The following is a 27,500-nucleotide window of genomic DNA, read 5'->3' as shown; positions in this document are numbered from 1 at the left end:
GTGATGTGGTCGTAGGGGGATCGGGTCTGGTGGTAGACCGGATCGTGATGTGGTCGTAGGGGGATCAGGTCTGGTGGTAGACCGGATCCTGATGTGGTCGTAGGGGGATCGGGTCTGGTGGTAGACCGGATCCTGATGTGGTCGTAGGGGGATCGGGTCTGGTGGTAGACCGGATCCTGATGTGGTCGTAGGGGGATCGGGTCTGGTGGTAGACCGGATCCTGATGTGGTCGTAGGGGGATCAGGTCTACACATCAGGAAACCAGTTTTAAAAAGTACTTCAGACTTCTGCACAAACTGGTGAGCTGTGCTGTGATTGGAGATCCCTGACCACAGCTCCCCCCCCCCCCCCCCCCCCCCCCCCCACCCCCGTTGGTGGGGAAATCTTTTCACATGAGTTACTCTAGGTTACCATGACAACACTTTCTACTGGTAGCATTAGAGACAGAAAACCAGAGCACGACCTTGATCGTCACGGCTGCCATTTTTTCCAGTCCACATTGAGCTACTTCAACACCCACAGGCCATATTTTTCTCTGGTAACATTAGAAGTTTGTGAAACCAGGTGGTCAAACCAGTCTGTTGGGTTCTGGTCCCGACTGAACGCTGCCTTCAGGGAAACGTCTGATGTTATGCCCAGCAATGAAAATGATCCCACTAAGAAGAAAATAACTGTCTGCAAACAAAAGAATCTTGAAAAATATTTAAACAAACGAGACCTATTTTCCGATGAGCACACACACAGAACCACACCTAAACACACACATTAGTCAGTGTTTCATTGCCAGCTATTGGAAGAGGATTGTTTAAAGGACAGGGAGGGAATCAGATGGTCAATATTTGTTTAGAAAATAAACCTCAATGTAAAATCTGGTGTAAACGTCAGTGGCTGAGAAGCGTTTCTGCATGTGGATCAGAAATGGACTCCATCCTTACATTTTTAGCAGTCAGGGTTCCAGAAAGTTGGAGCATTTATCTGACTTTCCTCATGTTAACATACATTTTTCCTACATTTAAGATGTAAATGAATTCATCGCAACATTATGAACATAACTGTTTATCATATTTGTACAGATCACTTATAACAGGGATCTGAAGCTCCAGTCCTGCAAACCGGCAGGTTTGTGTTGTTTCCCTGATCCAACAAACCTAAATGAATTGAATTGGGTCATTGTGAGGAAGATGACAATCTACTGTTTGGTCCATTTGATTTGGTTCAGATAAGTTTGAGGGAAACATAAACCGACATATAAGGTTTAAATAGAGATATGGCATTCAAATGGATGGATGTTGGATGGGTGGATGATTGATGGAATGGATGGATGAATTGATGGATGAATGAATGGATGGATGGATGAATGAATGGATGAATTGATGGATGGATGGATGAATGAATGGATGAATTGATGGATGGATGGATGGATGAATGGATGAATTGATGAATGGATGGATGGATGAATGAATGGATGAATTGATGGATGGATGGATGGATGAATGGATGAATTGATGAATGGATGGATGGATGAATGAATGGATGAATTGATGGATGGATGGATGGATGGATGGATGAATGAATGGATGAATTGATGGATGGATGGATGGATGAATGGATGAATTGATGGATGGATGGATGGATGAATGGATGAATTGATGAATGGATGGATGGATGAATGAATGGATGAATTGATGGATGGATGGATGGATGGATGGATGGATGGATGGATGGATGAATTGATGGATGGATGGATGGATGGATGGATGAATTGATGGATGGATGGATGAATGGATGGATCTGTGGATATGAAGCTGTAGACATCTGATCAGTTAAAGCTTCTTCTCCTCTTCATGTCTTCATGCTGCATTTACTCTGATGGTATTGACCCTTGACACGTCTCATCTGACAGATGTTGGAGTCCCTGTACGACTGGTTCTGGTGGGACAAGTTGTGGTTGCCTGCAGAGCTGTCATGGGCTGACTTGGAGGACAGGGAGAGTCGGATCTATGCCAAAGCCTCAGATCTTTATGTGACGGTCCCTTATGCCTTCATATTCCTATTCATCAGATTCCTGTTTGAAAGGTACGACCCATGATAGGCTTATTGAGACATTGTTACCCCAGTTATTCTACAAATCATCACTTAAAGTAGTTCTTTTGTTTTCTTTTGTTTATTTTAATAGCCAGTGTAAACAGACAGGACAAAATAGATCCGACAGGAAAAATAATGGCGCACATGTATGTGATGCTATGATGCTATATGATCCTATGTAGGCAAAAACTAGTTTTACTTTAAAAAATAATTTAAAAACAAAATCATGTAATTATTATTATTCTATTATTATGATGATTTTATTATTATTAGGGTCCGAGCCATACGAACTATGGCAGGGCCCTATTTTCCAAATGTTTATTATTCTTCTCAGCACAACTCGCTCAATTTTGACCCACTTAGCCCAAATTGAGCGAGGGGGTCAAAATTTGCGAAACTTGGCACACACCTCACGCCCGGCGAAAACAGCGATATTCTAGGGTCTGCACGCACGCCAATGTGAAAATGCCTCGACGGCGCCCCCTAGAAACGCCAAAAATGGCCCCTAGAATGGGGTCTCAAAAGTTTAGTTTGACGTAGGACGACGAAATTCAGTACACATGTCTACCACCTCAAGACGAGTAGAAAAGTCAATAATACACCTGTTGTCATGACAACAGGCTGTCCGCCATCTTGTCGTTTGCAGCCATTTTTTTGCCCATTTTTGTCAATTTGGGCGCATCGCATTTGAACGAACTAGTCTGAGGCGATTCGTGCTATTGGCTCCACATTCGCCATGGAGCTTCGTGACAAGATGGGGACCAAAAGGGCTACGAAATTCGGCACACATGTGTATCAAGCATAAAACTCAATTAAGCACCTGTTACCATGGCAATGGTGTGTCCGCCATCTTGAAAAAAAACCTCCTCGCCATGAAACACGGTTTACTCATATCTTCACAGAAATACATCTGATCTGCACCAAAAGGGTCAGCATTCATATTTGGTAGGTCCTTAACACACTGAAACATGTATTGTGGGGGGGACATTTTTTTGGGGGGGGGGGGCTCTAGGGGCCCGATCTTCTACTTAGACCTAGGGCTACGAAATTCGGTACACATGTGTAACAACCCATGGTGAGTAAAAAAGTGCATTGACCACCTGTTACCATGGCAACGGGGTGTCCGCCATCTTGGCGTTTACACCCATTTAGCACTGTATGTGCATTGTTTTTGGACAAACTAGGTTTGGATTCGTGCCTTTTACTTCACATCCACCCGGAAGCTTTGTGGCGAGTTCGGGTGGAGGGTTCGGCATGAGGCGAGGACCTGATGGTTGCCGCTTGCGGCTTTAATTATTATTATTATTATTATTATTATTATTATAATACAAGCAGATTAAATAGGGTTGTTTACATGTTTGACCTGCAACAAATTCAGCAATGTATCTTAGGGTTGGTAGGTGTGGTCAGACCAATAGACATCATATTTACGTAGATGCCTCATTGAGCGCTGTTAAGTGAACCAGCATCTCCGCCATATTGGATGGGTTGCCGCCATATTGGATGGATCTCTGCTTTTGAGTCTTGCTGCAGAGTCAACGTAGTTTCTCCACATAGCTGTTTTCTGTGGAACAACACGTATATATTACACACAAACAAAACACTTTCCTACATAACTGGTTTATAAATAATGTTAACACAGTGAATAATCTACTAAATGCACATGATAAATTTTACTCCTATAAGGTGTGAATGAATATGATATTAATGCTTAACAAAAAGTTTTACATGGTAGCATAATTACCTCCTCCAAGAAGGTTATGGTTTTACCAGCTTTATCTGTTTTTCTGTTTGTGTTCAAGATAACTTAAAAAGCTATGCACGGATTTTCAGGAAATTTTCAGAACTTGTTGGAAACGTGAAAAGGAAGAACTGATTTTATTTTGGTGGTGATCTGGATCACCGTTTGGATCCAGGAACTTTTCTGGGTAACTTCTGAATTGTACAGTTTTGATACAACACTTTATTTTCAGACTTTGAACAACTGTATCTCTATATTGATAAATTAATAAATGTAAATAAAAGAAAGAGTCAACCGCAGTCAAGCGAAAGCAGTTACTATTCCTACTTTTTGTTCAGCATACGGTTGCAATAACCGGTGAAATATTGAAAACAGATCGTGCGGAATTACATTTCACAAGGTTGAATAAAAATTAATTTATTTATATCCAAATGCATCAATAAACAATCAAACATGTCAGCATCAAATTCATTTATACATTTATTTATATTGCAGCTACGTTATGTCTTCGTTGAATAGCATGTAAAATATTTTAGCATAAAAGCACATAGTTTTGAATATTTTGCAGGGATCTGTATCATTACAATATCTCTGTCCTTTGTAACAAACCAAACTGTGAGAAAATTATTGTCGTGGTTGGACCTACACCTTACAAATAAATGCATTGGAGGTGCATGGAGACCCATCCAAGATGGCGACGCGAAGAGACGTCAGCTCTATAGGTAGCGTGATACAATGCGGCGTCTATGTATATATAATGACTATGTTCAGACCCAGCTGTTACAACTGAACTGTAAGAACTAGAACCTTGAACCCAGCTATTAGAACACAGCCACTAGAACTCATTCATTAGAGCACGGCTTTTGGAACACAGCCATTAGAACACAGCTACTAGAACTCATCCATCAGAACACAGCCATTCGAACACATCCACTAGAACTCATTCATTAGAACACAGCCATTAGAACACAGCCACTAGAACTCATTCATTAGAACACAGATGTTAGAACACAGCCATTAAAACTCATTCATTAGAACACAGATGTTAGAACACAGCCATTAAAACTCATTCATTAGAACACAGCCATTAGAACGCAGCCATTACAGTGCAGCCATTAGAATGCAGCCATTAGAATGTACCCATTAGAACACAGCCACTAGAACACAGCCATTAGAACACAGCCATTAGAACACAGCCATTAGAGCACAAGCCATTAGAACCCAGCTGTTATTAACCAGCCATTAGAACACAACCACTAGAACTCATTCATTGGAACACAGCTGTTAGAACACAACCACTAGAACTCATCCAATAGAGCACAGCCATTAGAACACAGCCACTGGACCTACATTCATTAGAACACAGCCATTAGAACACATCCACTAGAACTCATTAATTAGAACACAGCCATTAGAACACAGCCACTAGAACTACATTCATTAGAACACAGCCATTAGAACACATCCACTAGAACTCATTCATTAGAACACAGCCATTAGAACACAGCCACTAGAACTCATTCATTAGAACACAGATGTTAGAACACAGCCATTAAAACTCATTCATTAGAACACAGCCATTAGAATGCAGCCATTACAGTGCAGCCATTAGAATGCAGCCATTAGAATGTACCCATTAGAACACAGCCACTAGAACTCATTCATTAGAATGTACCCATTAGAACACAGCCACTAGAACTCATTCATTAGAATGTACCCATTAGAACACAGCCACTAGAACATAGCCATTAGAATGCAGTCATTACAGTGCAGCCATTAGAACACAGCCACTAGAACTCATTCATTAGAACACAGATGTTAGAACACAGCCATTAAAACTCATTCATTAGAACACAGCCATTAGAATGCAACCATTACAGTGCAGCCATTAGAATGCAGCCATTAGAATGTACCCATTAGAACACAGCCACTAGAACTCATTCATTAGAATGTACCCATTACAACACAGCCACTAGAAGTCATCCATTAGAACACAGCCATTACAGTGCAGCCTTTAGAACACAGCCATTAGAACACAGCATTTAGAACATGTAAACTAGAACTTATTCATTAGAATAAAGCCATTAGAACACAGCCATTAGAATGCAGCCATTAGAATGTACCCATTAGAACACAGCCACTAGAACTCATTCATTAGAATGTACCCATTAGAACACAGCCACTAGAACATAGCCATTAGAATGCAGTCATTACAGTGCAGCCATTAGAACACAGCCACTAGAACTCATTCATTAGAACACAGATGTTAGAACACAGCCATTAAAACTCATTCATTAGAACACAGCCATTAGAATGCAACCATTACAGTGCAGCCATTAGAATGCAGCCATTAGAATGTACCCATTAGAACACAGCCACTAGAACTCATTCATTAGAATGTACCCATTACAACACAGCCACTAGAAGTCATCCATTAGAACACAGCCATTACAGTGCAGCCTTTAGAACACAGCCATTAGAACACAGCATTTAGAACATGTAAACTAGAACTTATTCATTAGAATAAAGCCATTAGAACACAGCCATTAGAATGCAGCCATTAGAATGTACCCATTAGAACACAGCCACTAGAACTCATTCATTAGAATGTACCCATTAGAACACAGCCACTAGAACATAGCCAGTAGAATGCAGTCATTACAGTGCAGCCATTAGAACGCAGCCACTAGAACTCATTCATTACAACACAGATGTTAGAACACAGCCATTAGAACACAGCGACTAGAACTCATCCATTAGAACACAGCCATTAGAACACAGCCATTACAACACAGCCACTAGAAGTCATCCATTAGAACACAGCAATTACAGTGCAGCCTTTAGAACACAGCTACTAGAATACAGCTGTTAGAACACAGCCATTAGAACACAGCATTTAGAACATGTAAACTAGAACTTATTCATTAGAGTAAAGCCATTAGAACACAGCCACTAGAACTCATTCATTAGAATGTACCCATAAGAACACAGCCGCTAGAACACAGCCATTAGAGCGCAGCCATTACAGTGCAGCCACTAGAACACAGCCACTAGAACTCATTCGTTGGAACACAGCTGTTAGAACACAGCCACTAGAACTACATTCATTAGAACACAGCCATTAGAACACAGCCACTAGAACTCATTCATTAGAACACAGCCACTAGAACTCATTCATTAGAACACAGATGTTAGAACACAGCCATTAAAACTCATTCATTAGAATGCAGCCATTAGAATGTACCCATTAGAAGACAGCCACTAGAACTCATTCATTGGAACACAGCTGTTAGAACACAGCCACTAGAACTACATTCATTAGAACACAGCCATTAGAACACAACCACTAGAAATCATCCATTAGAGCACAGCCATTAGAACACAGCCACTAGAACTACATTCATTAGAACACAGCCATTAGAACACATCCACTAGAACTCATTCATTAGAACACAGCCATTAGAACACAGCCACTAGAACCCATTCATTAGAACACAGCCATTAGAACGCAGCCATTACAGTGCAGCCATTAGAATGTACCCATTAGAACACAGCCACTAGAACTCATTCATTAGAATGTACCCATTAGAACACAGCCACTAGAACATAGCCATTAGAATGCAGTCATTACAGTGCAGCCATTAGAACGCTGCCACTAGAACTCATTCATTAGAACACAGATGTTAGAACACCGCCATTAGAACACAGCGACTAGAAGTCATCCATTAGAACACAGCCATTAGAACACAGCATTTAGAACATGTAAACTAGAACTTATTCATTAGAATAAAGCCATTAGAACACAGCATTTAGAACATGTAAACTAGAACTTATTCATTAGAATAAAGCCATTAGAACACAGCCACTAGAACTCATTCATTAGAATGTACCCATAAGAACACAGCCGCTAGAACACAGCCGCTAGAACACAGCCATTAGAACGCAGCCATTACAGTGCAGCCACTAGAACACAGCCACTAGAACTCATTCATTGGAACACAGCTTTTAGAACACAGCCATTAGAACACAACCACTAGAACTCATCCATTAGAGCACAGCCATTAGAACACAGCCACTAGAACTACATTCATTAGAACACAGCCACTAGAACTACATTCATTAGAACACAGCCATTAGAACACATCTACTAGAACTCATTCATTAGAACACAGCCACTAGAACTCATTCATTAGAACACAGATGTTAGAACACAGCCATTAAAACTCATTCATTAGAACACAACCATTAGAACGCAGCCATTACAGTGCAGCCATTAGAATGCAGCCATTAGAATGTACCCATTAGAACACAGCCATTAGAACACAGCCATTAGAGCACAGCCATTAGAACCCAGCTGTTATTAACCAGCCATTAGAACACAGCCACTAGAACTCATTCATTGGAACACAGCTGTTAGAACACAACCACTAGAACTCATTCATTGGAACACAGCTGTTAGAACACAGCCACTAGAACTCATCCAATAGAGCACAGCCATTAGAACACAGCCACTAGAACTACATTCATTAGAACACAGCCATTAGAACACAACCACTAGAACTCATCCATTAGAGCACAGCCATTAGAACACAGCCACTAGAACTACATTTATTAGAACACAGCCATTAGAACACAACCACTAGAATTCATCCAATAGAGCACTGCCATTAGAACACAGCCACTAGAACTCATTCATTAGAACACAGCCATTAGAACACAGCCACTAGAACTCATTCATTAGAACGCAGATGTTAGAACACAGCCATTAAAACTCATTCATTAGAACACAGCCATTAGAACGCAGCCATTACAGTGCAGCCATTAGAATGCAGCCATTAGAATGTACCCATTAGAACACAGCCACTAGAACACAGCCATTAGAACACAGCCATTAGAACACAGCCATTAGAGCACAGCCATTAGAACCCAGCTGTTATTAACCAGCCATTAGAACACAGCCACTAGAACTCATTCATTGGAACACAGCTGTTAGAACACAACCACTAGAACTCATCCAATAAAGCACAGCCATTAGAACACAGCCACTAGAACTACATTCATTAGAACACAGCCATTAGAACACATCCACTAGAACTCATTCATTAGAACACAGCCATTAGAACCCAGCCACTAGAACTTATTCATTAGAACACAGATGTTAGAACACAGCCATTAAAACTCATTCATTAGAACACAGCCATTAGAATGCAGCCATTAGAATGTACCCATTAGAACACAGCCACTAGAACTCATTCATTAGAATGTACCCATTAGAACACAGCCACTAGGACATAGCCATTGGAATGCAGTCATTACAGTGCAGCCATTAGAACACAGCGACTAGAACTCATCCATTACAACACAGCCCCTAGAAGTCATCCATTAGAACACAGCCATTACAACACAGCCACTAGAAGTCATCCATTAGAACACAGCCATTACAGTGCAGACTTTAGGACACAGCTACTAGAATACAGCTGTTAGAATACAGCCATTAGAACACAGCATTTAGAACATGTAAACTTGAACTTATTCATTAGAATAAAGCCATTAGAACACAGCCACTAGAACTCATTCATTAGAATGTACCCATAAGAACACAGCCGCTAGAACACAGCCACCAGAACACAGCCATTAGAACGCAGCCATTACAGTGCAGCCATTAGAACACAGCCACCAGAACACAGCCATTAGAACGCAGCCATTACAGTGCAGCCATTAGAACACAGCCACTAGAACTCATTCATTGGAACACAGCTGTTAGAACACAGCCACTAGAACTACATTCATTAGAACACAGCCATTAGAACACAGCCACTAGAACTCATTCATTAGAACACAGATGTTAGAACACAGCCATTAAATCTAATTCATTAGAACACAGATGTTAGAACACAGCCATTAGAACACAGCCATGAGAACACAGCCACTAGAACTCATTCATTAGAACGCAGATGTTAGAACACAGCCATTAAAACTCATTCATTAGAACACAGCCATTAGAACGCAGCCATTACAGTGCAGCCATTAGAATGCAGCCATTAGAATGTACCCATTAGAACACAGCCACTAGAACACAGCCATTAGAACACAGCCATTAGAGCACAGCCATTAGAACCCAGCTGTTATTAACCAGCCATTAGAACACAGCCACTAGAACTCATTCATTGGAACACAGCTGTTAGAACACAACCACTAGAACTCATCCAATAAAGCACAGCCATTAGAACACAGCCACTAGAACTACATTCATTAGAACACAGCCATTAGAACACATCCACTAGAACTCATTCATTAGAACACAGCCATTAGAACCCAGCCACTAGAACTTATTCATTAGAACACAGATGTTAGAACACAGCCATTAAAACTCATTCATTAGAACACAGCCACTAGAATGCAGCCATTAGAATGTACCCATTAGAACACAGCCACTAGAACTCATTCATTAGAATGTACCCATTAGAACACAGCCACTAGGACATAGCCATTGGAATGCAGTCATTACAGTGCAGCCATTAGAACACAGCGACTAGAACTCATCCATTACAACACAGCCACTAGAAGTCATCCATTAGAACACAGCCATTACAGTGCAGACTTTAGGACACAGCTACTAGAATACAGCTGTTAGAATACAGCCATTAGAACACAGCATTTAGAACATGTAAACTAGAACTTATTCATTAGAATAAAGCCATTAGAACACAGCCACTAGAACTCATTCATTAGAATGTACCCATAAGAACACAGCCGCTAGAACACAGCCACCAGAACACAGCCATTAGAACGCAGCCATTACAGTGCAGCCATTAGAACACAGCCACTAGAACTCATTCATTGGAACACAGCTGTTAGAACACAGCCACTAGAACTACATTCATTAGAACACAGCCATTAGAACACAGCCACTAGAACTCATTCATTAGAACACAGATGTTAGAACACAGCCATTAAATCTAATTCATTAGAACACAGATGTTAGAACACAGCCATTAGAACACAGCCATGAGAACACAGCCACTAGAACTCATTCATTAGAATACAGCCATTAGAACACAGCCATTAGAACTCATTCATTAGAATGTACCCATTAGGACACAGCCACTAGAACACAGCCGCTAGAACACAGCCATTAGAACGCAGCCACTAGAACTCATTCATTAGAACACAGCCACTAGAACACAGCCATTAGAACACAGCCATTACAGTGCAGCCATTAGAACAAAGTTGTTAGAACACAGCTGTTAGAACACAGCCATTAGACCTCGTTCATTAGAATGTACCCATTAGAACACAGCCACTAAAACACAGCCATTAGAACGCAGCCACTAGAACTCAATTATTAGAACACAGATGTTAGAACACAACCATTAGAACACAGCCACTAGAACTCATCCATGAGAAAACAGCCATTAGAACACAGCCACTAGAAGTCATCCATTAGAACACAGCCATTACCGTGCAGCCATTAGAACACAGCTCTTAGAACACAGCCAGTAGAACACAGCCATTCGAACTCATTCATTACAATGTACTCATTAGAACGCAGTCACTAGAACACAGCCGTTAGAACGCAGCCACTAAAACTCAATTATTAGAACACCGATGTTAGAACACAGCCATTAGAACACAGCCACTAGAAGTCATCCATTAGAACGCAGCTATTAAAATGCAGCCATGAAAACACAGCCACTAGAACTCATTCATTAGAACACAGCCAATAGAACACAGCCACTAGAACTCATTCATTAGAATGTACCCATTAGAACACAGCCACTAGAACACAGCCTCTAGACCACAGCCACTAGAACTACATTCATTAGAACACAGCCATTAGAACACATCCACTAGAACTCATTCATTAGAACACAGCCATTAGAACACAGCCACTAGAACTCATTCATTAGAACACAGATGTTAGAACACAGCCATTAAAACTCATTCATTAGAACACAGCCATTAGAATGCAGCCATTACAGTGCAGCCATTAGAATGCAGCCATTAGAATGTACCCATTAGAACACAGCCACTAGAACTCATTCATTAGAATGTACCCATTAGAACACAGCCACTAGAACTCATTCATTAGAATGTACCCATTAGAACACAGCCACTAGAACATAGCCATTAGAATGCAGTCATTACAGTGCAGCCATTAGAACACAGCCACTAGAACTCATTCATTAGAACACAGATGTTAGAACACAGCCATTAAAACTCATTCATTAGAACACAGCCATTAGAATGCAACCATTACAGTGCAGCCATTAGAATGCAGCCATTAGAATGTACCCATTAGAACACAGCCACTAGAACTCATTCATTAGAATGTACCCATTACAACACAGCCACTAGAAGTCATCCATTAGAACACAGCCATTACAGTGCAGCCTTTAGAACACAGCCATTAGAACACAGCATTTAGAACATGTAAACTAGAACTTATTCATTAGAATAAAGCCATTAGAACACAGCCATTAGAATGCAGCCATTAGAATGTACCCATTAGAACACAGCCACTAGAACTCATTCATTAGAATGTACCCATTAGAACACAGCCACTAGAACATAGCCAGTAGAATGCAGTCATTACAGTGCAGCCATTAGAACGCAGCCACTAGAACTCATTCATTACAACACAGATGTTAGAACACAGCCATTAGAACACAGCGACTAGAACTCATCCATTAGAACACAGCCATTAGAACACAGCCATTACAACACAGCCACTAGAAGTCATCCATTAGAACACAGCAATTACAGTGCAGCCTTTAGAACACAGCTACTAGAATACAGCTGTTAGAACACAGCCATTAGAACACAGCATTTAGAACATGTAAACTAGAACTTATTCATTAGAGTAAAGCCATTAGAACACAGCCACTAGAACTCATTCATTAGAATGTACCCATAAGAACACAGCCGCTAGAACACAGCCATTAGAGCGCAGCCATTACAGTGCAGCCACTAGAACACAGCCACTAGAACTCATTCGTTGGAACACAGCTGTTAGAACACAGCCACTAGAACTACATTCATTAGAACACAGCCATTAGAACACAGCCACTAGAACTCATTCATTAGAACACAGCCACTAGAACTCATTCATTAGAACACAGATGTTAGAACACAGCCATTAAAACTCATTCATTAGAATGCAGCCATTAGAATGTACCCATTAGAAGACAGCCACTAGAACTCATTCATTGGAACACAGCTGTTAGAACACAGCCACTAGAACTACATTCATTAGAACACAGCCATTAGAACACAACCACTAGAAATCATCCATTAGAGCACAGCCATTAGAACACAGCCACTAGAACTACATTCATTAGAACACAGCCATTAGAACACATCCACTAGAACTCATTCATTAGAACACAGCCATTAGAACACAGCCACTAGAACCCATTCATTAGAACACAGCCATTAGAACGCAGCCATTACAGTGCAGCCATTAGAATGTACCCATTAGAACACAGCCACTAGAACTCATTCATTAGAATGTACCCATTAGAACACAGCCACTAGAACATAGCCATTAGAATGCAGTCATTACAGTGCAGCCATTAGAACGCTGCCACTAGAACTCATTCATTAGAACACAGATGTTAGAACACCGCCATTAGAACACAGCGACTAGAAGTCATCCATTAGAACACAGCCATTAGAACACAGCATTTAGAACATGTAAACTAGAACTTATTCATTAGAATAAAGCCATTAGAACACAGCATTTAGAACATGTAAACTAGAACTTATTCATTAGAATAAAGCCATTAGAACACAGCCACTAGAACTCATTCATTAGAATGTACCCATAAGAACACAGCCGCTAGAACACAGCCGCTAGAACACAGCCATTAGAACGCAGCCATTACAGTGCAGCCACTAGAACACAGCCACTAGAACTCATTCATTGGAACACAGCTTTTAGAACACAGCCATTAGAACACAACCACTAGAACTCATCCATTAGAGCACAGCCATTAGAACACAGCCACTAGAACTACATTCATTAGAACACAGCCACTAGAACTACATTCATTAGAACACAGCCATTAGAACACATCTACTAGAACTCATTCATTAGAACACAGCCACTAGAACTCATTCATTAGAACACAGATGTTAGAACACAGCCATTAAAACTCATTCATTAGAACACAACCATTAGAACGCAGCCATTACAGTGCAGCCATTAGAATGCAGCCATTAGAATGTACCCATTAGAACACAGCCATTAGAACACAGCCATTAGAGCACAGCCATTAGAACCCAGCTGTTATTAACCAGCCATTAGAACACAGCCACTAGAACTCATTCATTGGAACACAGCTGTTAGAACACAACCACTAGAACTCATTCATTGGAACACAGCTGTTAGAACACAGCCACTAGAACTCATTCATTAGAACACAGCCACTAGAACTCATTCATTAGAACACAGATGTTAGAACACAGCCATTAAAACTCATTCATTAGAATGCAGCCATTAGAATGTACCCATTAGAAGACAGCCACTAGAACTCATTCATTGGAACACAGCTGTTAGAACACAGCCACTAGAACTACATTCATTAGAACACAGCCATTAGAACACAACCACTAGAAATCATCCATTAGAGCACAGCCATTAGAACACAGCCACTAGAACTACATTCATTAGAACACAGCCATTAGAACACATCCACTAGAACTCATTCATTAGAACACAGCCATTAGAACACAGCCACTAGAACCCATTCATTAGAACACAGCCATTAGAACGCAGCCATTACAGTGCAGCCATTAGAATGTACCCATTAGAACACAGCCACTAGAACTCATTCATTAGAATGTACCCATTAGAACACAGCCACTAGAACATAGCCATTAGAATGCAGTCATTACAGTGCAGCCATTAGAACGCTGCCACTAGAACTCATTCATTAGAACACAGATGTTAGAACACCGCCATTAGAACACAGCGACTAGAAGTCATCCATTAGAACACAGCCATTAGAACACAGCATTTAGAACATGTAAACTAGAACTTATTCATTAGAATAAAGCCATTAGAACACAGCATTTAGAACATGTAAACTAGAACTTATTCATTAGAATAAAGCCATTAGAACACAGCCACTAGAACTCATTCATTAGAATGTACCCATAAGAACACAGCCGCTAGAACACAGCCGCTAGAACACAGCCATTAGAACGCAGCCATTACAGTGCAGCCACTAGAACACAGCCACTAGAACTCATTCATTGGAACACAGCTTTTAGAACACAGCCATTAGAACACAACCACTAGAACTCATCCATTAGAGCACAGCCATTAGAACACAGCCACTAGAACTACATTCATTAGAACACAGCCACTAGAACTACATTCATTAGAACACAGCCATTAGAACACATCTACTAGAACTCATTCATTAGAACACAGCCACTAGAACTCATTCATTAGAACACAGATGTTAGAACACAGCCATTAAAACTCATTCATTAGAACACAACCATTAGAACGCAGCCATTACAGTGCAGCCATTAGAATGCAGCCATTAGAATGTACCCATTAGAACACAGCCATTAGAACACAGCCATTAGAGCACAGCCATTAGAACCCAGCTGTTATTAACCAGCCATTAGAACACAGCCACTAGAACTCATTCATTGGAACACAGCTGTTAGAACACAACCACTAGAACTCATTCATTGGAACACAGCTGTTAGAACACAGCCACTAGAACTCATCCAATAGAGCACAGCCATTAGAACACAGCCACTAGAACTACATTCATTAGAACACAGCCATTAGAACTACATTTATTAGAACACAGCCATTAGAACACAACCACTAGAATTCATCCAATAGAGCACTGCCATTAGAACACAACCACTAGAACTCATCCATTAGAGCACAGCCATTAGAACACAGCCACTAGAACTACATTTATTAGAACACAGCCATTAGAACACAACCACTAGAATTCATCCAATAGAGCACTGCCATTAGAACACAGCCACTAGAACTCATTCATTAGAACACAGCCATTAGAACACAGCCACTAGAACTCATTCATTAGAACGCAGATGTTAGAACACAGCCATTAAAACTCATTCATTAGAACACAGCCATTAGAACGCAGCCATTACAGTGCAGCCATTAGAATGCAGCCATTAGAATGTACCCATTAGAACACAGCCACTAGAACACAGCCATTAGAACACAGCCATTAGAACACAGCCATTAGAGCACAGCCATTAGAACCCAGCTGTTATTAACCAGCCATTAGAACACAGCCACTAGAACTCATTCATTGGAACACAGCTGTTAGAACACAACCACTAGAACTCATCCAATAAAGCACAGCCATTAGAACACAGCCACTAGAACTACATTCATTAGAACACAGCCATTAGAACACATCCACTAGAACTCATTCATTAGAACACAGCCATTAGAACCCAGCCACTAGAACTTATTCATTAGAACACAGATGTTAGAACACAGCCATTAAAACTCATTCATTAGAACACAGCCATTAGAATGCAGCCATTAGAATGTACCCATTAGAACACAGCCACTAGAACTCATTCATTAGAATGTACCCATTAGAACACAGCCACTAGGACATAGCCATTGGAATGCAGTCATTACAGTGCAGCCATTAGAACACAGCGACTAGAACTCATCCATTACAACACAGCCCCTAGAAGTCATCCATTAGAACACAGCCATTACAACACAGCCACTAGAAGTCATCCATTAGAACACAGCCATTACAGTGCAGACTTTAGGACACAGCTACTAGAATACAGCTGTTAGAATACAGCCATTAGAACACAGCATTTAGAACATGTAAACTTGAACTTATTCATTAGAATAAAGCCATTAGAACACAGCCACTAGAACTCATTCATTAGAATGTACCCATAAGAACACAGCCGCTAGAACACAGCCACCAGAACACAGCCATTAGAACGCAGCCATTACAGTGCAGCCATTAGAACACAGCCACCAGAACACAGCCATTAGAACGCAGCCATTACAGTGCAGCCATTAGAACACAGCCACTAGAACTCATTCATTGGAACACAGCTGTTAGAACACAGCCACTAGAACTACATTCATTAGAACACAGCCATTAGAACACAGCCACTAGAACTCATTCATTAGAACACAGATGTTAGAACACAGCCATTAAATCTAATTCATTAGAACACAGATGTTAGAACACAGCCATTAGAACACAGCCATGAGAACACAGCCACTAGAACTCATTCATTAGAACGCAGATGTTAGAACACAGCCATTAAAACTCATTCATTAGAACACAGCCATTAGAACGCAGCCATTACAGTGCAGCCATTAGAATGCAGCCATTAGAATGTACCCATTAGAACACAGCCACTAGAACACAGCCATTAGAACACAGCCATTAGAGCACAGCCATTAGAACCCAGCTGTTATTAACCAGCCATTAGAACACAGCCACTAGAACTCATTCATTGGAACACAGCTGTTAGAACACAACCACTAGAACTCATCCAATAAAGCACAGCCATTAGAACACAGCCACTAGAACTACATTCATTAGAACACAGCCATTAGAACACATCCACTAGAACTCATTCATTAGAACACAGCCATTAGAACCCAGCCACTAGAACTTATTCATTAGAACACAGATGTTAGAACACAGCCATTAAAACTCATTCATTAGAACACAGCCACTAGAATGCAGCCATTAGAATGTACCCATTAGAACACAGCCACTAGAACTCATTCATTAGAATGTACCCATTAGAACACAGCCACTAGGACATAGCCATTGGAATGCAGTCATTACAGTGCAGCCATTAGAACACAGCGACTAGAACTCATCCATTACAACACAGCCACTAGAAGTCATCCATTAGAACACAGCCATTACAGTGCAGACTTTAGGACACAGCTACTAGAATACAGCTGTTAGAATACAGCCATTAGAACACAGCATTTAGAACATGTAAACTTGAACTTATTCATTAGAATAAAGCCATTAGAACACAGCCACTAGAACTCATTCATTAGAATGTACCCATAAGAACACAGCCGCTAGAACACAGCCACCAGAACACAGCCATTAGAACGCAGCCATTACAGTGCAGCCATTAGAACACAGCCACTAGAACTCATTCATTGGAACACAGCTGTTAGAACACAGCCACTAGAACTACATTCATTAGAACACAGCCATTAGAACACAGCCACTAGAACTCATTCATTAGAACACAGATGTTAGAACACAGCCATTAAATCTAATTCATTAGAACACAGATGTTAGAACACAGCCATTAGAACACAGCCATGAGAACACAGCCACTAGAACTCATTCATTAGAATACAGCCATTAGAACACAGCCATTAGAACTCATTCATTAGAATGTACCCATTAGGACACAGCCACTAGAACACAGCCGCTAGAACACAGCCATTAGAACGCAGCCACTAGAACTCATTCATTAGAACACAGCCACTAGAACACAGCCATTAGAACACAGCCATTACAGTGCAGCCATTAGAACACAGCCACCAGAACACAGCCATTAGAACGCAGCCATTACAGTGCAGCCATTAGAACACAGCCACTAGAACTCATTCATTGGAACACAGCTGTTAGAACACAGCCACTAGAACTACATTCATTAGAACACAGCCATTAGAACACAGCCACTAGAAGTCATCCATTAGAACACAGCCATTACAGTGCAGACTTTAGGACACAGCTACTAGAATACAGCTGTTAGAATACAGCCATTAGAACACAGCATTTAGAACATGTAAACTTGAACTTATTCATTAGAATAAAGCCATTAGAACACAGCCACTAGAACTCATTCATTAGAATGTACCCATAAGAACACAGCCGCTAGAACACAGCCACCAGAACACAGCCATTAGAACGCAGCCATTACAGTGCAGCCATTAGAACACAGCCACCAGAACACAGCCATTAGAACGCAGCCATTACAGTGCAGCCATTAGAACACAGCCACTAGAACTCATTCATTGGAACACAGCTGTTAGAACACAGCCACTAGAACTACATTCATTAGAACACAGCCATTAGAACACAGCCACTAGAACTCATTCATTAGAACACAGATGTTAGAACACAGCCATTAAATCTAATTCATTAGAACACAGATGTTAGAACACAGCCATTAGAACACAGCCATGAGAACACAGCCACTAGAACTCATTCATTAGAACGCAGATGTTAGAACACAGCCATTAAAACTCATTCATTAGAACACAGCCATTAGAACGCAGCCATTACAGTGCAGCCATTAGAATGCAGCCATTAGAATGTACCCATTAGAACACAGCCACTAGAACACAGCCATTAGAACACAGCCATTAGAGCACAGCCATTAGAACCCAGCTGTTATTAACCAGCCATTAGAACACAGCCACTAGAACTCATTCATTGGAACACAGCTGTTAGAACACAACCACTAGAACTCATCCAATAAAGCACAGCCATTAGAACACAGCCACTAGAACTACATTCATTAGAACACAGCCATTAGAACACATCCACTAGAACTCATTCATTAGAACACAGCCATTAGAACCCAGCCACTAGAACTTATTCATTAGAACACAGATGTTAGAACACAGCCATTAAAACTCATTCATTAGAACACAGCCACTAGAATGCAGCCATTAGAATGTACCCATTAGAACACAGCCACTAGAACTCATTCATTAGAATGTACCCATTAGAACACAGCCACTAGGACATAGCCATTGGAATGCAGTCATTACAGTGCAGCCATTAGAACACAGCGACTAGAACTCATCCATTACAACACAGCCACTAGAAGTCATCCATTAGAACACAGCCATTACAGTGCAGACTTTAGGACACAGCTACTAGAATACAGCTGTTAGAATACAGCCATTAGAACACAGCATTTAGAACATGTAAACTAGAACTTATTCATTAGAATAAAGCCATTAGAACACAGCCACTAGAACTCATTCATTAGAATGTACCCATAAGAACACAGCCGCTAGAACACAGCCACCAGAACACAGCCATTAGAACGCAGCCATTACAGTGCAGCCATTAGAACACAGCCACTAGAACTCATTCATTGGAACACAGCTGTTAGAACACAGCCACTAGAACTACATTCATTAGAACACAGCCATTAGAACACAGCCACTAGAACTCATTCATTAGAACACAGATGTTAGAACACAGCCATTAAATCTAATTCATTAGAACACAGATGTTAGAACACAGCCATTAGAACACAGCCATGAGAACACAGCCACTAGAACTCATTCATTAGAATACAGCCATTAGAACACAGCCATTAGAACTCATTCATTAGAATGTACCCATTAGGACACAGCCACTAGAACACAGCCGCTAGAACACAGCCATTAGAACGCAGCCACTAGAACTCATTCATTAGAACACAGCCACTAGAACACAGCCATTAGAACACAGCCATTACAGTGCAGCCATTAGAACAAAGTTGTTAGAACACAGCTGTTAGAACACAGCCATTAGACCTCGTTCATTAGAATGTACCCATTAGAACACAGCCACTAAAACACAGCCATTAGAACGCAGCCACTAGAACTCAATTATTAGAACACAGATGTTAGAACACAACCATTAGAACACAGCCACTAGAACTCATCCATGAGAAAACAGCCATTAGAACACAGCCACTAGAAGTCATCCATTAGAACACAGCCATTACAGTGCAGACTTTAGGACACAGCTACTAGAATACAGCTGTTAGAATACAGCCATTAGAACACAGCATTTAGAACATGTAAACTTGAACTTATTCATTAGAATAAAGCCATTAGAACACAGCCACTAGAACTCATTCATTAGAATGTACCCATAAGAACACAGCCGCTAGAACACAGCCACCAGAACACAGCCATTAGAACGCAGCCATTACAGTGCAGCCATTAGAACACAGCCACCAGAACACAGCCATTAGAACGCAGCCATTACAGTGCAGCCATTAGAACACAGCCACTAGAACTCATTCATTGGAACACAGCTGTTAGAACACAGCCACTAGAACTACATTCATTAGAACACAGCCATTAGAACACAGCCACTAGAACTCATTCATTAGAACACAGATGTTAGAACACAGCCATTAAATCTAATTCATTAGAACACAGATGTTAGAACACAGCCATTAGAACACAGCCATGAGAACACAGCCACTAGAACTCATTCATTAGAACGCAGATGTTAGAACACAGCCATTAAAACTCATTCATTAGAACACAGCCATTAGAACGCAGCCATTACAGTGCAGCCATTAGAATGCAGCCATTAGAATGTACCCATTAGAACACAGCCACTAGAACACAGCCATTAGAACACAGCCATTAGAGCACAGCCATTAGAACCCAGCTGTTATTAACCAGCCATTAGAACACAGCCACTAGAACTCATTCATTGGAACACAGCTGTTAGAACACAACCACTAGAACTCATCCAATAAAGCACAGCCATTAGAACACAGCCACTAGAACTACATTCATTAGAACACAGCCATTAGAACACATCCACTAGAACTCATTCATTAGAACACAGCCATTAGAACCCAGCCACTAGAACTTATTCATTAGAACACAGATGTTAGAACACAGCCATTAAAACTCATTCATTAGAACACAGCCACTAGAATGCAGCCATTAGAATGTACCCATTAGAACACAGCCACTAGAACTCATTCATTAGAATGTACCCATTAGAACACAGCCACTAGGACATAGCCATTGGAATGCAGTCATTACAGTGCAGCCATTAGAACACAGCGACTAGAACTCATCCATTACAACACAGCCACTAGAAGTCATCCATTACAACACAGCCATTACAGTGCAGACTTTAGGACACAGCTACTAGAATACAGCTGTTAGAATACAGCCATTAGAACACAGCATTTAGAACATGTAAACTAGAACTTATTCATTAGAATAAAGCCATTAGAACACAGCCACTAGAACTCATTCATTAGAATGTACCCATAAGAACACAGCCGCTAGAACACAGCCACCAGAACACAGCCATTAGAACGCAGCCATTACAGTGCAGCCATTAGAACACAGCCACTAGAACTCATTCATTGGAACACAGCTGTTAGAACACAGCCACTAGAACTACATTCATTAGAACACAGCCATTAGAACACAGCCACTAGAACTCATTCATTAGAACACAGATGTTAGAACACAGCCATTAAATCTAATTCATTAGAACACAGATGTTAGAACACAGCCATTAGAACACAGCCATGAGAACACAGCCACTAGAACTCATTCATTAGAATACAGCCATTAGAACACAGCCATTAGAACTCATTCATTAGAATGTACCCATTAGGACACAGCCACTAGAACACAGCCGCTAGAACACAGCCATTAGAACGCAGCCACTAGAACTCATTCATTAGAACACAGCCACTAGAACACAGCCATTAGAACACAGCCATTACAGTGCAGCCATTAGAACAAAGTTGTTAGAACACAGCTGTTAGAACACAGCCATTAGACCTCGTTCATTAGAATGTACCCATTAGAACACAGCCACTAAAACACAGCCATTAGAACGCAGCCACTAGAACTCAATTATTAGAACACAGATGTTAGAACACAACCATTAGAACACAGCCACTAGAACTCATCCATGAGAAAACAGCCATTAGAACACAGCCACTAGAAGTCATCCATTAGAACACAGCCATTACCGTGCAGCCATTAGAACACAGCTCTTAGAACACAGCCAGTAGAACACAGCCATTCGAACTCATTCATTACAATGTACTCATTAGAACGCAGTCACTAGAACACAGCCGTTAGAACGCAGCCACTAAAACTCAATTATTAGAACACCGATGTTAGAACACAGCCATTAGAACACAGCCACTAGAAGTCATCCATTAGAACGCAGCTATTAAAATGCAGCCATGAAAACACAGCCACTAGAACTCATTCATTAGAACACAGCCAATAGAACACAGCCACTAGAACTCATTCATTAGAATGTACCCATTAGAACACAGCCACTAGAACACAGCCTCTAGACCACAGCCACTAGAACACAGCCATTAGAACACAGCCATTACAGTGCAGCTATTAGAACACAGCCACTCGAACTCATTCATTAGAACACAGATGTTAGAACACAGCCACTAGAAGTCATCCATTAGAACACAGCCATTACAGTGCAGCCATTAGAACACAGCCACTATAACTCATCCATTAGAACACAGCCATTAGAACGCAGTCATTAGAACACAGCCACCAGAACTCATTCATTAGAACACAGCCACTAGAACTCATTCATTAGAACACAGCCAATAGAACACAGCCACTAGAACTCATTCATTAGAATGTACCCATTAGAACACAGCCACTAGAACTCATTCATTAGAACACAGATGTTAGAACACAGCCATTAGAACACAGCCATTACAGTGCAGCTATTAGAACACAGCCACTCGAACTCATTCATTAGAACACAGATGTTAGACCACAGCCACTAGAAGTCATCCATTAGAACACAGCCATTACAGTGCAGCCATTAGAACACAGCCACTATAACTCATCCATTAGAACACAGCCATTAGAACACAGCCACTAGAACACAGCCATTAGAACACAGCCATTACAGTGCAGCTATTAGAACACAGCCACTCGAACTCATTCATTAGAACACAGATGTTAGACCACAGCCACTAGAAGTCATCCATTAGAACACAGCCATTACAGTGCAGCCATTAGAACACAGCCACTATAACTCATCCATTAGAACACAGCCATTAGAACACAGCCATTAGAACGCAGTCATTAGAACACAGCCACCAGAACTCATTCATTAGATTGTACCCATTAGAACACAGTCAATAGAACACAGCCATTAGAACACAGCCATTGCAGTTCAGCCATTAGAACACAGCTGTTAGAACACATGTGTTAGAACACAGCCACTAGAACTCATTCATTAGAACACAGCCATTAGAACACAGCCACTAGAACTTATTCATTAGAACACAGATGTTAGAACACAGCCATTAGAACACAGCCACTAGAACACACCCATTAGAACACAGCCATTAGAACACAGCTGTTAGAACACAGCCATTAGAACACAGCCATTAGAACACAGCCACTAGAACACACCCATTAGAACACAGCCATTAGAACACAGCTGTTAGAACACAGCCATTAGAACACAGCCATTAGAACGCAGCCGTTACAGTGCAGCCATAAGAACGCAGCCACTAGAACTCATTCATTAGAACACAGATGTTAGAACACAGCCATTAGAACACAGCCATTACAGTGCAGCCATTAGAACAAAGCTGTTAGAACACAGCCACTAGAACTCATTCATTAGAACACAGCCATTAGAACGCAGCCACTAGAACTCATTCATTAGAACACAGATGTTAGAACACAGCCATGAGAACACAGCCATTACAGTGCAGCCATGAGAACACAGCCATTACAGTGCAGCCATTAGAACACAGCCATTAGAACACAGCCATTAGAACGCAGCCACTAGAACTCATCCATTAGAACTATTATTAATAAACTAACATTTGCAGTTTTGTCACTTCAGGGTTGTCCAACAGCCACTCACTGAATAATAAATAAAAAAAGAGTAAAATTTCATTCATACACATACATGTAATAACTAACTTTACCCGATAAACAGGACAGGAAAATAATACTAGTCAATTATTATTATAAAATATTTCTATGATATAAATGAAACATTGTATCATTTCATGAATATTTCTGTTTAACAGATAAAATAAATAAACTACATGAAAAGTCAAATAATATTGAAGACAAAGAAACGTGGCTAAAAATGTATTTTAATCCTGCTAGTGGACATGGTCTACCTGTACCTGCTGGTGGACATGGTCTCCCTGTACCTGCTGGTGGACATGGTCTACCTGTACCTGCTGGTGGACATGGTCTACCTGTTGCTGATGGAGGACATGGTCTACCTGTTGCTGATGGTGGACATGGTCTCCCTGTACCTGCTGGTGGACATGGTCTACCTGTACCTGCTGGTGGACATGGTCTACCTGTTGCTGATGGAGGACATGGTCTACCTGTTCCTGCTGGTGGACATGGTCTACCTGTTGCTGATGGTGGACATGGTCTACCTGTACCTGCTGGTGGACATGGTCTACCTGTTGCTGATGGTGGACATGGTCTACCTGTACCTGCTGGTGGACATGGTCTACCTGTTGCTGATGGAGGACATGGTCTACCTGTTGCTGATGGAGGACATGGTCTACCTGTCCCTGCTGGAGGACATGGTCTACCTGTTGCTGATGGAGGACATGGTCTACCTGTTGCTGATGGAGGACATGGTCTACCTGTTCCTGATGGAGGACATGGTCTACCTGTACCTGCTGGTGGACATGGTCTACCTGTTGCTGATGGAGGACATGGTCTACCTGTCCCTGCTGGAGGACATGGTCTACCTGTTGCTGATGGAGGACATGGTCTACCTGTTGCTGATGGAGGACATGGTCTACCTGTTCCTGATGGAGGACATGGTCTACCTGTACCTGCTGGAGGACATGGTCTACCTGTTCCTGCTGGTGGACACTGTCTACCTGTTCCTGCTGGTGGACACTGTCTACCTGTTCCTGCTGGTGGACATGGTCTACCTGTCCCTGCTGGAGGACATGGTCTACCTGTACCTGCTGGTGGACATGGTCTACCTGTCCCTGCTGGAGGACATGGTCTACCTGTTGCTGATGGAGGACATGGTCTACCTTTTGCTGATGGTGGACATGGTCTACCTGTTCCTGATGGAGGACATGGTCTACCTGTTCCTGATGGAGGACATGGTCTACCTGTTGCTGATGGAGGACATGGTCTACCTGTTGCTGATGGAGGACATGGTCTACCTTTTGCTGATGGTGGACATGGTCTACCTGTTCCTGATGGAGGACATGGTCTACCTGTTCCTGATGGAGGACATGGTCTACCTGTTGCTGATGGAGGACATGGTCTACCTGTTGCTGATGGTGGACATGGTCTACCTGTACCTGCTGGTGGACATGGTCTACCTGTTGCTGATGGAGGACATGGTCTACCTGTTCCTGATGGTGGACATGGTCTACCTGTTCCTGATGGAGGACATGGTCTACCTGTTGCTGATGGTGGACATGGTCTACCTGTTGCTGATGGTGGACACGGTCTACCTGTTCCTGCTGGAGGACATGGTCTACCTGTTCCTGATGATGGACATGGTCTACCTGTCCCTGGTATTGGACATGGTCTATCTGTTCCTGGTGGTGGACATGGTCTACCTGTCCCTGCTGGTGTACATGGTCTACCTGTCCCTGCTAGTGGACATGGTCTACCTGTCCTTGTTAGTGGACATGGTCTATCTGTCCCTGTTAGTGGACATGGTCTACCTGTTCCTGATGGTGGACATGGTCTATCTGTCCCTGTTAGTGGACATGGTCTACCTGTCCTTGTTAGTGAACATGGTCTATCTGTCCCTGTTAGTGGACATGGTCTACCTGTTCCTGATGGTGGACATGGTCTATCTGTCCCTGTTAGTGGACATGGTCTACCTGTCCTTGTTAGTGAACATGGTCTATCTGTCCCTGTTAGTGGACATGGTCTACCTGTTCCTGATGGTGGACATGGTCTATCTGTCCCTGTTAGTGGACATGGTCTACCTGTTCCTGATGGTGGACATGGTCTATCTGTCCCTGTTAGTGGACATGGTCTACCTGTTCCTGATGGTGGACATGGTCTATCTGTCCCTGTTAGTGGACATGGTCTACCTGTCCTTGTTAGTGAACATGGTCTATCTGTCCCTGTTAGTGGACATGGTCTACCTGTTCCTGATGGTGGACATGGTCTATCTGTCCCTGTTAGTGGACATGGTCTACCTGTTCCTGATGGTGGACATGGTCTATCTGTCCCTGTTAGTGGACATGGTCTACCTGTTCCTGATGGTGGACATGGTCTATCTGTCCCTGTTAGTGGACATGGTCTACCTGTTCCTGATGGTGGACATGGTCTATCTGTCCCTGTTAGTGGACATGGTCTACCTGTCCTTGTTAGTGAACATGGTCTATCTGTCCCTGTTAGTGGACATGGTCTACCTGTTCCTGATGGTGGACATGGTCTATCTGTCCCTGTTAGTGGACATGGTCTACCTGTTCCTGATGGTGGACATGGTCTATCTGTCCCTGTTAGTGGACATGGTCTACCTGTTCCTGATGGTGGACATGGTCTATCTGTCCCTGTTAGTGGACATGGTCTACCTGTCCTTGTTAGTGAACATGGTCTATCTGTCCCTGTTAGTGGACATGGTCTACCTGTTCCTGATGGTGGACATGGTCTATCTGTCCCTGTTAGTGGACATGGTCTACCTGTCCTTGTTAGTGAACATGGTCTATCTGTCCCTGTTAGTGGACATGGTCTACCTGTTCCTGATGGTGGACATGGTCTATCTGTCCCTGTTAGTGGACATGGTCTACCTGTTCCTGATGGTGGACATGGTCTATCTGTCCCTGTTAGTGGACATGGTCTACCTGTTCCTGATGGTGGACATGGTCTATCTGTCCCTGTTAGTGGACATGGTCTACC

General features: G+C 41.9%; 1 protein-coding gene across 1 annotated transcript in view; it reads left to right on the top strand.

Annotated features, from left to right (window-relative positions):
• Positions 1 to 1,903: 1,903 nt before the first annotated feature.
• The window catches only part of cers3a (ceramide synthase 3a), a gene marked incomplete at both ends in the record, with an annotated part of 47,122 nt that continues 21,525 nt past the window's right edge, over positions 1,904 to 27,500 (top strand). The window contains one exon of the mRNA XM_079243215.1: positions 1,904 to 2,076. Coding sequence (XP_079099341.1) covers positions 1,904 to 2,076 — 173 coding nt within the window. The remainder of the gene's footprint in view (positions 2,077 to 27,500) is intronic.

Source organism: Telmatherina bonti (assembly GCF_933228915.1).
Source record: "Telmatherina bonti genome assembly, chromosome: 1".
NCBI lineage: Eukaryota > Metazoa > Chordata > Actinopteri > Atheriniformes > Telmatherinidae > Telmatherina > Telmatherina bonti.
Note: the sequence above shows the minus strand (reverse complement) of the source record. Positions and strands in the feature narration are given on the sequence as shown.